The sequence below is a fragment of the Chelonoidis abingdonii genome, chromosome 4 (genome assembly GCF_003597395.2).
Source record: "Chelonoidis abingdonii isolate Lonesome George chromosome 4, CheloAbing_2.0, whole genome shotgun sequence".
Lineage (NCBI taxonomy): Eukaryota > Metazoa > Chordata > Testudines > Testudinidae > Chelonoidis > Chelonoidis abingdonii.
Genome location: NC_133772.1, coordinates 111032939 through 111046140, shown reverse-complemented (window position 1 = coordinate 111046140; position 13202 = coordinate 111032939). Strand labels below are relative to the sequence as shown.

General features: G+C 47.6%; 1 protein-coding gene across 14 annotated transcripts in view; it reads right to left on the bottom strand.

Annotated features, from left to right (window-relative positions):
* TTLL5 (tubulin tyrosine ligase like 5) overlaps positions 1 to 13202 on the bottom strand; it is a 239726-nt gene that overhangs the window by 64050 nt on the left and 162474 nt on the right. Inside the window, exon 28 of one of the 14 annotated variants that reach the window (XR_012655815.1) lies at positions 10373 to 10432. The exons of 12 other annotated variants lie outside the window; for them this stretch is intronic. Coding sequence is in view for 1 of the 2 variants with exons in the window: in XM_075065565.1 (XP_074921666.1) it covers positions 10423 to 10432 (10 nt within the window). In the remaining variant the exon portion in view is untranslated. Of the gene's footprint in view, positions 1 to 10372; positions 10433 to 13202 lie in introns of those variants that run through there. One more of the 14 variants, XM_075065565.1, reaches the window with a different exon arrangement.

The window sequence follows — 13202 nt, the reverse complement described above, 5'->3', positions numbered from 1 at the left end:
AGGTTGGTTGTTCCTGGCCAGCAAAAACATATGGAAATCAAGTTATCACTATTTTGGGGAAAGTCACGACTGTAATGAATTCTGGCTAACTTGTTTTCCTGTAGTGTAGACACAGTTTTATATACAACTCACCTGTGCTCTACTGTCCACGATGCTACTCTACACCCAGGGAATCCCAGCAGTGCCCATTTACAGAGATCACATCAATGCAAGTTGCTTTCTGTCTGTGTTTCACTTTGATGGTTTGTAAAACTGTTTATGATGGGATGGGGATATTTTTTCCATTAGGCTTCATGGCTTTTGTTTCCTTCTGAACTGAGCTGAAATTAACACAGTTACACTTCATCTAACTACAACTTCAATAGGTGGCAGTATGGCCTTCCTGGTAGAGGCCATGGAGCTCCCAGTGCAGGACTTGGGATCATACGCAGACAAGGATGCCTGCCTTTCAGCTCTGCATCACTACATATAGTATATTATAAAATCAGCTATGATCCATACATGGCAATGCTTGCCCACGTGGATGAGATGGGAATTGGGGTTAGTCTCTCTGAATCATGGAGCTATTACCAGCTACATGCTCTAAACATCCAACCTCCTTTCTTTGTCTGCCATGCTAACAGAGCAGCTTAGTGCTCTAGTTTCCTATCCTCAAACTCTGTCTGACAGCTGGCTTATTAAACAGGGTCTCCCTTGGGCTATGCCTGAAGCCAACACTCTTGTCTCATGTATCCTGCAGGAGGCTCAGGACAGTAACTGACACCTGCATGACTAATTTTCAAGGGAATGCTTTCACTTAGGTGATCTGTGTTTCTCCCTCTTCCTCCTCCTCCTGAGCCACATAGGGTTGAGTCCTCCTTTTTTCCAGCTTGGGATTGTCACTGGTATGCTGAGGCCTGCTATTTGCCTAGACACTCACTTGCATATTCTCTCTCTCCCTCTTGCGTGCATGCACATGGGCATGTGCACATCCACACCCACAAATGGGAAACAAACACTCCTGCCTGTGCCACCAGAGGAAATTGTGTTTCATTCTGTCAGTCAGGCTGGTTGTGAGCAATCTTCTCCCAGCTCACTTGGAATTACTGATGGATTGCTTAGTAGAGGCTTGGCTAGGATTCAGGCCTTCAGTATGTGCTGCCAATCTCAGCCTGGGCACTATGGCCCATCCTTCACAAACACGAACTTCTGTCCTTCGAGCAGCTCTTAGGACAACATGGTATTTCTGGCAAGAGAGCCATTGCGTTCCTTTCTTTGACCTGTTTTTTCCAGAGACCCTGGGCAATAATTCTACCTCCTCCTAAGGTGACTAGGTGTCCGGTTTTTTATCTCAACACCCGGTCAAAACGGGATCCTGGCAGCTCCTGGCAGCACCGCTGGCTGGGCTGTTGACTGTTTGGTTGGCAGCACAGTGCAGCGGGTCTAGCAGGCTCCCTGCTAGCCTCTAAACCATGCGGCTCTCAGGAAGCAGCCGGCATGTCCCCACTCTGACTCCTATGTGTAGGGGCAGCCAGGGGGCTACGCACGCTGTCTCCGTAGCTCCCATTGGCTGGGAATTGGGGCCAATGAGAACTGCAGGGGTGGTGCCTGCAGATGGGGCAGAGCTGCCTGGATAAGCCTCCGCGTAGGAGCTGGAGCACGGACATGCAGCTGCTTCAAGTAAGCTCTGCCTGGAGCCTGCACCCCTGGTCTCCTCCCTGCACCTCAACCCCCTGCCCCTGTCCGAGCCCTGATCCTCCTCCCCCACTTCGAACCCCTCAATCCCAGCCCGGAGTACCCTCCTACACCCCAAATCCCTCATCCCCAGCCTCACCACAGGGTCTGCACCACCAGCCAGAGCCCTCCCTCCCATGCCCCAATCCTCTGCCTCAGCCCAGAGCCCCTCCCATACTCTGAAACCCCTCAGCTTCACCCCCCAGCCCAGAGCCCCCTCCTGCATCCCAAACCCCTCATCTCCAGCCCCACCCCAGAGCCCACACCCCAAGCCAAAGCCCTCACTCCCTCCCATGCCCCAACACTCTTCCCCAGCCCTGATCTCCCTCCCGCCCTCCAAACCCCTCAGTCCCAGCCCAGAGCACCCTCCTACAGCCCAAACCCCTCAACCCCAACCTCACCCCAGAGTCTGCACTCCCAGCTGGAGCCTTCATTCCCCCTGTACCCCAAATCCCTGCCCCACCCTGGAGCCCCCTCCCGCATCCTGAATCCCTCATTACTGGACCCACCCTGGAACCCGCATTCCCAGCCCAGAGCCCGTACCTCCTCTCACATCCCAACCCCTTGCCTCAGCCCAGAGCCCCCTTCTATACTCTGAACCCCTCAGCTCCATCCTCCAGCCCGGACCCCCCTCCTCATCCTTGGTCCCACCCCAGAGCCTGGAACCCAAGCCAAAACCCTCACCCCCTCTCGCATCCCAACCCACTGCCTCAGCCTGGACTCCCCTCCTGCACTCTGAACTCCTCATTTCTGGCTTCATCCTGGAGCCTGCATCCCTAGCCAGAGCCCTCATCCCCTTCCACATCCCAGCCCAGGATCTCTTCACTGATACACCACCTTGTGGGTGGAGACACAAGCAACATCCTTGTAGCCAGTGGACTATGCCTGTGCTGAGGCCAGATATTAGAGATGAGTCTGTTCATTGACTTGGAAGGAGGAGAAAAAGCCCAACTGGATCCCTGAACCCAATGGAAGGGATATGGGGTGCAGCCTTTGTGAGAAGAACCCAAATTGGACTTCTGTGCCTAGCTGGAATGGAGTTAGAGAGCCTCTTAAAGAAATGAAAATTAAAAATCTAAACCTGCAGGGAGCATATGCTCACAGCAGCTCAGGCTCTATGAATGCTGTATTGATTAGAACCATCTCCCTTGAAGCTAGTGCCTGCTGAAATAATATTAGTAAATAATAATAGCTTGCATAGCTATAGCACCTTTTATTCCAAAGTATCTCAAATCATTTTACTAACTTGAATTAAAGGTCATTTCACCCACTATACAATGCAGTCACCTCTAGGATGGGACATGATAGCTGTTTAACAGTGGACAGCAGAAAGAAGTAAAGACAAATCTTTATCCAACTGAAGCTGCATTGAGAAAGCCAGTGTATAGAATGTAATCACTCAAACTGGAATTTAGCCATGAAACTGGGGCTCAAGCTTCCACTCATATGACAAGTGACAAGGGATCTTTAAGAATCACCAAGGGATAAAGGACTCAATTTCAGTCCCCCCCAGTCCCCTCATGCTGGGCCCTGGTTCAGTACTGAACTCAGGCAACAACAACATTTCCTGCAGTACCTTGGTGTTCCTTGCGGGTTGCCTATGCAACTACAGACTTATGTATCATTTTCAAAAGTAAGCAACTCAGGATCCTAAGTCTCAGTGAAAATCAATGGGATTTAGACTCCGAGGTGAACTTAAGTTACTTTTGAAAATGGGACTTCAGCGTTTTTGAAAACATTACCCCCAGTCTAACCTGTGAGAGCTGATAGGATCACAGCAAAAGGTGGGATGGCTCCATGGCTACCAAACTAAAAAAGAATTTATCCTCCCATTGAGGAAACAAACTGACAATGAAAGTATTTCACATCCTGTTCTGTAATGCCTGGAGTTAAGGAGGAACAAGGGTCACTGTGCCAAGAAGCAACAAGGGAGCCCAGTGCTGGTTTAGAAATCAGCGCTCCCACCTTGCCAAGGAATGCAAGACAACCTTGGGCAATACCTCTTTGCCCATGGGGCATCAGGTGCTGCGACAAAGCCAAGAAGCTTTCAGAGCAAAGCCCTCGCAGGCACCAGCTGGCACAAAGCAGTTAATAATCTAATGAATGAGTCTGTCTGGTGTGGCAGCTCCCAGCATCCTGGTGACTTGTGCTCAAGCATTCAGATAACACAGAACATTTTCTTTGGCACAGTCTGTACCGCCTCCATCCCTAACAACAGGCCCTTGACTCATGCTGGCTGTGAAGTGATGATAAACATGGTGGGACACAGCCCAGAACACTGGAGTCCTGGCTGGGGTGCAGGGCAGTGCCACTTGCCTTTCGGTCCTCCTCTTCTCTCTTGCTCTTATTTTTTTTAAACAGAGCAATGAGCCTCTGCAGCTGGCTTGTTCCCAGGCCCTGATGTTACTGGGGATGTCTAAGAATCAGTGACTTTGATTCAGGGTGGCCAGCAATGGCCTGCTCTGTAGTATGGCTGGTGTATCATGGGAGCCCCTAACACTCAGCTGTGAATGTGCTGGGAACAGAGATGACTCTCCAAATGCCAGAGGAGAACAAAGTGCTTTTGACATTCCTGAGCTAGTTACTGTCAGTATATTGGGGATTCTCTGTAACAAAGGGAGCTTTACCAGAGCCCCCTCTCAACAGCCCAGGTAGATGCAGATGGATAAGGGGCAGGCTGCAGCTGGCCCTTATAAAACTGGGATACCATCACCTGGTCTGCAATCTGCTTTCAAAAAAACACTGCAGAGAGAAGCCAAGGAAAAGCTTTTAAAGTTAATGAGCAGATTGTCCATGCTGGCTTGGCAAGGCTAGTGGAACTGCAGCCTGGGTTCAAATCCAGTTCAAAGTGACAAATACAATCTCCAGTGATATCCGAAGGTGTTGCAGAGCTGTAGGAGAGTTCCTGTCCCTCTGCATCAATCAGCTTCTCCCTCTTTACTGTGATGAGGTGCAGCTGTGGGCAACTTGAAACTCTCCAGTTCTCCAGCCTCTCTAGCATCCTACCTGCCCCTTCCCAGCAGTCACAGTTATAGAAACAGGTGAGAGAAGCAGCCATTCACTAAGTCCCATGAGAGACCAGGAGGGGTACAAGGAAAACATGAAGGACAGACTCAGAACTGACAGGAGTGTTAGAAAGGCGGGAAAGGAAAATGACACGAACAGGAGTGGTTTTGCAGACTGGCTCCTGTTGCCAATCCCTAGAGTATTTCACTGCCAAAATAAACTATCTATGACAGGCAACAATTCAGGCATAATGGGACACCTCAATACGCAGCAACTACCAGGAGCCCCCTTTGGCTATTTCCCCCTTTCTGGTGGGAGCCCTCATAGTGTTAAAATAGGCTACTTTAGAATCATAAGAATTATGGAGGGCATCCAGCCCTCCCAGTGCAAGATCAGGACATCTGCCAGCACTTTGCGCAGACTAGTGATCAGTGTCCACAGTGATGGAATGTACGAGAGAGATCCACAGGTTGATACAGCTCAACATCAGGGGGTTTTCCCTGAGAATCTAGCCTACATTTGCCTTTTCTCAGTTTCATCACATCACCCATTGCTATATCCTTTTACCTGCTTAGGGCCTAACCCTTCACTTACTTGTACTTATGTCCCCTCAGTTACAATGCAACCAAAGTAGACATATTTAGTGCCTTTAATCTTTCCCTATAACTCAGTCCCTCCAGCCATATGATCATTTATTGCTCTTCTTTTGAACTCTCTCCTATTTGTCAATGTTTTTGATAATGAGGTGCCTAGAACTGAATGCAATACTCCAGATGTGAAAGCGCTGGAGCTGTAGAGAGAAACGGCATTCCTCCCCTGCTCCTTAACTTGATGATTCTACAAATGCTGCTAAAAAATCACACTGGGCTTTTTTTAAAGCCTTATACCATTGCAAACTCACATCTAATTTGCTGTCCACTTCTGTCCCTCAGTCTCTGTTAGATCTTCCTGTTTCTCTCTGCCACTGAGTATCTGGCTTTTGGAACAAAGCCAGTTTTCTTGGAGCAAAGGCAATATGACATCTACCCCGTGTTGCTACAGATTAGGAAGGAAGGGTGTTGGCAGAACTGGACATGGAGGCCCAGGAATGGAATAGCTAGGAGTGCTGCAGGTCAGGACTGAGGTACCTGAGGAAAGCTGTGCGATAGCCCAGCACTGTAATAACAGATGGTACTGCAGAGCAGGATTGAGGGGCACTGGCACAGCTGTGCAGGGGAAGCCTGAAGAGAATTTACCTAAACTATCCTTGGATTTAGCTGGCATTATCAGCCTCTCACTTTCAGAAGCACTAAACCTGCCAGTCTTGTGAAATGAAATGAAATGAAATGAAATGTTTAGTTTTCAGTGGAGCCAGTTTTTGTTGGGCCTTAGCAGCATCCTTGGCTCCATGCCAAGCACAGTGTGTTGCCAGTCTCTCTGATCTGGGGAATACTTGGCAGGTAAGCAGCTTTGGATTTTTTCTCTTTACACAGGGCAGCTTTGAAAATTCACTAGTACAGAGACTAAATCAAGAAGAAAGTAGCAGCCAGCTGGCTGGAAAGTTCAATGCCTCCATCCCATAGCTGCTCATCAGGTCACTGGAGATTCAGTGAAGGCAGCCGAGCATGTCTCCTCCATGTGATCCAGATTAACAAGATCACATAGTACACGGCAGCTTTACTCTCAGTTAGTGCAAGTGGAGGGGAAGAAGGTGGTCCTGGCCTCTAGTTGCCTGCACATGCTCCCACACCTGCATACAGAGGCCCAGTCTGCTGTAACATTTTAACAGCATGGCACAGATGTGATGGGATTAGCAGTGATGGAAAGGGAGTGTGCTACTATTCCCCCCCTTCATGAAAGAGTGTTGGGAAGAGGGCTTACTTAAATCTGACATGCAGTTGCGTGAACTGGCCTCTCACGCCAATTTCAAAGCATTAAACAGACGTGAAGCTCAAGTAGAGCAGCTGGACCATTTGTGGAGAGTGAGTCACACCACTGCACTGGCCGGTTTTGCCTTGACTAGGAAAAGTGATCACACTGGGCTGGTCTACACTAGTGGTGCATGGGAGGTTTCGAACTAAGATACGCAACTTCAGCTACGCTATTTGCATAGCTAAAGTCGACGTATCTTAGTTCGACTTACCTGGCCATCCTCACGGCGGCAAGTCGACTGCACTTACTCCTCTTGCCAAGGTGGAGTACGGGCATCGATTAGCGGATTGATTTATCGTGCCCAGATGAGACGTGATAAATCGATCCCTGATACATTGAACACTACTCGCCGATCTGGCAGGTAGCATAGACCCGCCAGATGCACTGATGTCAGACTTAAATTAGAGTGAATAAATGAAGACTCGGCACACTACTTCTGAAAGGTTGCCGACCCCAAACTAGAACATGCTTCTGACTGTGGCTCAGTAATTAAGCCCAGCTGAGCTAATACCTGCATGGAGAGATGCTTTCTCTCCAGGAACGGAAGGGTTAAGGCACAGCCAGTAAGCAAGCCTTGCGCTCTGTAGTGCCTCCTTTGAAAAGCCGCTTACACGGTTAAAGGGAGCGAGTGAGAGTGCAGCTGCCATCCCAGCCAACATTTGGTTCATATTACAGCGAAAAAATCTCCCCCTTCCCCTTTTCTTTTTATATTAAAAGCCCATCAAACACATTTTTTTCTCTTTAATATTTTCCATTAAATTTCCTCCTGCATTGGCTTTCCCAGAGCACCATACTCCTTGCTATTTGTGCATTAGCAGCATCTGGAAGATCCCACTGAGTAAAGAAACTGGGGATGGAGGGAATGGCTGAAGCCCCAGCTCCTCTCCCAAGAGGCAAGGGAGAAGTAACTGTTGGGCTAAACTGGTGCAGCCTAAAGCATTCCCACCAAAAAACCCAGACCAGATTGTGCTTGGCTGCTGCATGGGTGCCTAAAGGACTGGGGGAGGAGGGAGACAAAGATCCTCCCCTTCATCTATCCCTGCATCCACAGTAGAGGGGAAGGCCACAGTTAAGCAGAAGCGGAATGACTCCACAGAACTAGTGCCTCTGCCCCCACTAGCATTCCTATAAGGGGAAGGTCAAGCTGGCACTGTGCTGCTTCAAGGGGTGCTGCTCAGGCATTATCCTGCTTTAGGCCCAATGGCTCCTGCAGTAGCTCAGTACTGCCCCTGACCTGGGCTGGTGGTTTCATGTCATACTGTGGCCCTTGTTTTTTGTCAGAATTGTAAATATCGATCACTCACTTAAGGGGAAAATGTCTAGAGAATATGGCAATTTTCTAAAAAACCCATGCATATAAGGAAATGCACAGTGATGGTCATGCCTCTAACTAAATCTGTCCAATTTGCATGACCTTCCATCCCATTCATGTCACTCCTTGTGTGTGAGACAGACACACTCTGATGAAAGTTCTTTAGAGAAAGACTTGATCAAGTTAGCAGCTTGCAAGATGTGCCAACAGAGGCTCGGACCAGTTGAGAATGAAGCTTTGATTGCATGCTAATACATCTGTGGCATTTCATCAATTCTCTACCCTCGGTGCCCACAACATACTAAGTACCTAATTTATAATCCAGCTCTTAAGAGTATGTCTGCACATACCACCACCACAAGCTGCAACATTGAAGTGCTGTCTGCACAGCTATTTTTAAGAGCACTAGAATGAGCCCCACAAGCTCAAGTCTAATGACCCAGTGTGGGAGACTTACTCCTGCGAGCTCCAAAACTGTAGGCATACCCTAAGAGGTTCATAGCGTTCGGTAAGGAAGATACACACTACTACTGAGCATTAGAGAATGACAATACTTTTACATATGAAAGCCTGTATACAGTGAGGGAATTGTCTTGAAGGTGATCCAGTTTTGGTGCAGAGATGGAAAAGTCTATCTTGTTGGTGATTGCAGATGACCTTAAAGAACGGAGAAGTAGTTGACTGTAGTGATCTAAAAAGAGGTGCCCATTGCTATAAAAGGTGGAGTAGCATACATGCAGCAAGAGAAAGGTGCTCTGTAAATATAATTTAGCTTAGGCATCAAGGGTCATAATATCGAACTGCTAAAATACAGTAAAATAAGAGAAGAAAACAAAAAAATTAAGGTGATCTCTCAATCTAATGTGATGAGAATAGGTGTTTATGGCTAAAGCCTTGTCTATGCTAGGAAATTAGGTTGGTATAACTACATCACTCAGGGGAGTGAAAAATCCACAGCCCTGAGTGATGCAGTTAAACCAACCTAACCCCCAGTGTAGACAGTGCTAGGTCAACAGGAGAATTCTTCCATCGACTTAGCTACTGCCTCTTGGGGAGATGGAGTACCTACATGGGGAGAGTACCCCTGCAGCATAGGTAGCATCTTCACTGAAGCGCTGCAGCTGCACTGCTGATATGTTTTAAATGTAGACAAGCCCTAGGATGCTTTTGGTTTTTGGTTGTTTGGCAGGCAATGATACAAGGGCAGAGTTAAGGTAGTTTGGGTAATACCAACTTTGCATTTCCAGGTTTTCCAATGTTCATAGTTCTCTCAAAAAACACACCACTTCCTTAAATGGCTTTTCCCTTGTGTAACTGATAGTCAACTCCTGAACTCCATTTTATGAAGTGGTGGGGGAATTTCCCTCTTTTAAAAATATTTAAACATTACATAATGTCACAAATATGATGAACTTGCAAGCTGCACAGGGATGAACCTAACTCCTCCCCACATTACATCCCTGTTTCCTTGAGTAGTTTCCTCCATCTTGCTCCCCAGACTGGATTTTGATAGGGTGACAGAGGGTGTGGAAACATGCAAAGTGGAATTATTTGGGAGCCCTTTCCAACCTGCTTAAAAAAAACAAAAACAGTTACTAACTTTTCTGTAACTGCTGTTCTTCAAGATGTGTTGCATATATCCATTCCAATGTAGATGTGCGTGTGTCCCAGGTACAGTTGCTGGAATTTTTTCCTAGTGATATCCGTCAGGTTGGCTCCGGTGCCCTCTGGTCCCGCACACTCATAGCACCAGTATAAAGGGTCCCGCCAACCCCATGTCCCTTCAGTTTCTTCTTACCGACTGAATCAGGTAAGAGGGGATGGAGTGCAGTTCTTGGAATGGATATATGCAACATATCCTGAAGAACAACCGTTACAGAAATGTTAGTAACATTCTTCAAGTGCTTGCACATGTCCATTCCCATGTAGATGACTCACAAGCAGTTGCACAGGAGGCAGCCTCAGAATTCAAGTACAAGCTGACTGCAATAGTGCATGGCAGAAGTTGGCATCATCTCTGGCAATGGCATAGTGTGCTCAGAATGTGTGCACTGTGGACCAGGTTGCTCCCTTTCAGATATCTTGAATAGGAACTTGCTGCTTCAAGAGCAGAAGATACTCCAAAATAAGTTGCAATGAAGACTATACAGGTGGAACATCAAGTTAGGAAGACCAGGTGGAGAATCGTTTTCACTCTACCAGGTAAGTTGCCCTGGTGGAGGGTTTTCTACTGCCCAGTAGGATTCTACTGCTGCTCAGAGCGAGCTTGTTCTTCAGGACTCAGCCATGGAGGTTCCAGGCCATTAAATGAAGAGAGCTGAGGTTCAGGTGGAGCAGCCAACTGTTGTCTCGGAAGATCAGGTCCAAGTGTAGCCAAAGCCGGATTGGGGTCTCCGCTGAAAGACAGGGTGATGAACCAGTGCTGTCTGGCCACATGAGGGCTATGAGAATGGCCTGTCCTCGGTTCTGCTTGATCTTCATCAGAACCTTCTGTACCAATTGAATCGGGGGGAAAGGTGTAATACAGATGAGTTGTCCATGCTAACACGAAGGTGTTTGTAAGAGACCCCCGGCTGTGGCCCCACAGGGAGCAGAACTGATGGCATTTTCTGTTGTTGCAGGCAGCAAACAGGTCTATAAGGGGAGTCCCCCACTGCTGGGGGATGTCCTCTAAGATGCAGAATTGGCTGCATCCAAGGCTGCCTGCAAGGAGGTCTGGGCTACTGTCTTCCCTTCTTCGACTACTGAAGAGAACTCCTGTCTGGCCTCTTGAGGGAGCATGTCCTTAAATTTTTGCATCGCCTCCCACATATTAAAATCATATCTAAGGCTCACACTGGAGAAGCTTTGGTTATGCATTCCTTAGGGTGGCTATAGGTACATGTGTCACACATCTTATAATCTTCGCATTGTGTGGTTGTGACTTATGTCACTGGGCTGTTCCTGCGAGGGTGGTCAAAGCTTCAGACAGCAGCACTGCACAAAATTACTGGGTCAAATTCTAGTCTTAGCCAGTGCCTTTCCTCTATATTTTGATTGTGGAACTGAGACCAACATTTTCCCCACTCTGTTTTATTTCATGACACCGTTGAAGATTTTCTAAAGTAGTCTGACTTTGCCAATTCACAACCATTATTGGAAAAGGTCAGGCAGGGGAACCACAGAGAGGGGTAGGCTAGGGAGAGAGGGAGCACTTGGGCCAGTGTGGAGGGAGCCAATGCAAGATAACCATGACTAAGTTGAGGGGAGCGTTGGGTTGCCATGCTGGCTGCTCTGAGGCTAGAAGATCTCTTGGAGTCTACATGGGTATTGCACCATTTATAAACACACACTTCATCCCACATAGGCATGAATTACATCCCCCTCTCTCTAAGTAGCTACCAACTTCCCCAGAGCTATTGGAAAATACTTTGCCTGGTGGAAGCCATTTCAACAGTTTCCCAGTTTAGATGTTTTCAAGCTAGAAGTAGTAGAACACTATGAGTAAACTTTTCAAAGTCAGTACAGATCCTTCTAGGAAGGCCCCCAGAGCTAGAAAGTACCTCATTTGAAACAAATCACACTTTAGAGAGAAACAAACCTGCAGGGCAGCTGACAGGCAGACTGATTACATATTGGTGAAATTAGGGATGTAGGATCCAAACCAAAAAAAGGCATTAAAATGGAATGGGAGGTTCAGTCTGAACTACGGCATTGCCATGGTTGCTTCCTGCTAAATAGCACTTGGTGCCAGAAGAGAAAACCATATTAAAAATTCTCCTCAATGAACATCAGGGGTTAGAATTGCCACCTTCCCACTTCCTCAATCTGTTGGTACTTTCCAAGCATCTGTCCCCTCTATTCCGAAGCATCTGAGGCTGGTGGTGACAAGTCTGGACTGGACCACAGGGAATTGTGAGGAGGGAGTGGAAAGGTGGTTCTATTTATTTTAAAGCCCCATCTGAACGGAGCATGGTCTCCAAGAGCAGCAGAGCAGAAATCGCTACAGTTTCTGGCACCTTGTCCTTAGGCATCATAACTAGAGGCTTGGCCTTTTGCCAGAGGATACTCTCTTGGTTACTGATGCCTTAGGTCTGCTTGCACTTCCTTTATTTTAGGACTACACAGAAACCAATCCCCAATTCACCCCAGGGCTGCTCTGCAAATATCCAACCTCCCACTGTAGTTCCATCATCTTCTTTTCCTTGCAATACCCAATATGGCATATGGCATTTCCAGAGAGCCAAGGCTCCTGTGGAAAACTAGAAGGCAATGTGGAGGACTGACTGGGCCCACTGAAATAGACTAAGGCAAGTGGGTGGCATCTACAGTGTCTCATTGAAGTCACTTAATTTGCTGGGTGGAGGGAGGGAAAAGCACCTGTACTCTATTTAACTGAGTACCTCTGTTGGTTAGACCAGAGGATGGGGAGTCAGTACTCCTGTTTTCTATACCCTGCTCTGACAGATTCAGTGCGTGGCCTTGAGCAAGTCACTGCACCTTTCTGTATCCAAGTTTCCCCTCTCTACAATGGGCATAATGATACTGACCCCTCCACACTCCATCATCACATGGGGTTTTAAGGCTTAGTAGTTGTAAGTCCCTTTTCCACTCAGGTGGCTATAGCAATGTAAATTATTAAAATTACGACACCAATTTGGGGGAGGCAACAGAGAAGGGGGGACACTGGGTAGAAAGCATTAAAAACACCAAAGAGAAACTAAATTGTCTACTACTTTTATAGGGTCAACTGTGTGCAAGGTGGTTCACAGATAAGAGTGATATAAGAGGCCCTGAGACTAAGTGTGCAAATGTAATAGCAAACGCTAGTTCTAGCATGAAAACCTTTGGTTAATTGTTTTCTCCTATTTCCCCTCCCTCCAAGCACGTGCACTGAAGTATGTGACACAGGAAGGCTGGGGGCAGAAGCACTGCACCAGGCTAAGCCAACATACCTGGCAGCTGCTAAAACAAAACTTCAAAAGACCCAGTTCCCTTTGAAAACCCATCAGGCAGGAGCCACTCCTCCCCTTCAGCTTCCCTACGAGTTGGTACACTTAACCATTTCAGCATGTTTGGCAGCCCTGCAGCCAGTTCCAGAGCAGGTGGTGGAGTGGAAAATTGTGAGAGAGCCCCAAATCACTGTTGTCTTCCTCTTCCTCACTTCTCCCAGCAGGCTACAATGTGCACGCTGACCAAGCAGTCCTAGTGATAGACCAAAGTAGTGCATACTCATTGCAGGTTCTGGGTTCATGTTTCTGCAAAAATGAGATGCCAAGGC